The sequence below is a fragment of the Penaeus monodon genome, chromosome 30 (assembly GCF_015228065.2).
Source record: "Penaeus monodon isolate SGIC_2016 chromosome 30, NSTDA_Pmon_1, whole genome shotgun sequence".
Classification (NCBI taxonomy): domain Eukaryota; kingdom Metazoa; phylum Arthropoda; class Malacostraca; order Decapoda; family Penaeidae; genus Penaeus; species Penaeus monodon.
The window spans coordinates 28,035,207-28,035,923 of record NC_051415.1 but is presented as its reverse complement, the minus strand read 5'-3'; the positions used below and the strand labels follow the sequence as shown (position 1 = coordinate 28,035,923).

The window sequence follows — 717 nt, the reverse complement described above, 5'->3', positions numbered from 1 at the left end:
GAAAATGAAGAAATTAGCATTGGCTTACATATATGAAAAAAGGTTTTTTTAAAGACAGATCTGATGCTATATCTTTTTTTCAGTACTGAGGGAGGTGCAGGTGTTGTGCAGTCAGTACCCAGCTCTTTTGGTGGAGTCAGAGTCCTTACTCACTGCCGTCAACAAATGCATGGACCGTGCCAATGTATCCGCGCGGGTGTATATCCAGCAGCTAAATAATGAGTACAATGAAATTAGGTAAGAATTCTACTGATTTTAAGGAAGGATTTTATGATGGGAGTTTATTCAGCTGTTTTTATGTTTTGATTTATATCTAAATGCTCCAACGAAAATGCACGGTCTCTGTTTCAGAAATACTAATGTTAACCATACACCTGGAGGTGTAACAATTGTGCGTGTGGGTGGAGGGGGTGGTAATAGAACAGAAGCCTTGGTTGGCTCCAGTCGCACGGACATTAGCCTACCCTCACGAGATCTTGCCATCTTTCAACCACACACTTCAACCACAGCCAATGCAGGGAAGTTTGGCCACAAGTATCAGAAGCATAGTGATACCTCTCGCAGCACTGGACGTCTGGTCACGGCTTCAAATAGGTCCATGCCCAGGCTGAATGCTTGTAAGTGCAGCTTTTTGGTCTTTGAAAGAACACTGACAGTCTTTCTGTATATTCTGGATTTTTTTTTTTTTTTTAGTCACTGTGAAAGATTTTTTTATTC

General features: G+C 41.3%; 1 protein-coding gene across 1 annotated transcript in view; it reads left to right on the top strand.

Annotated features, from left to right (window-relative positions):
• The window catches only part of LOC119592682 (protein melted-like), a gene marked incomplete at its 5' end in the record, with an annotated part of 9,656 nt that overhangs the window by 1,871 nt on the left and 7,068 nt on the right, over positions 1-717 (top strand). The window contains 2 exon segments of the mRNA XM_037941598.1: positions 84-237; positions 352-617. Of these exon segments, the coding sequence (XP_037797526.1) occupies positions 84-237; positions 352-617 (420 nt within the window).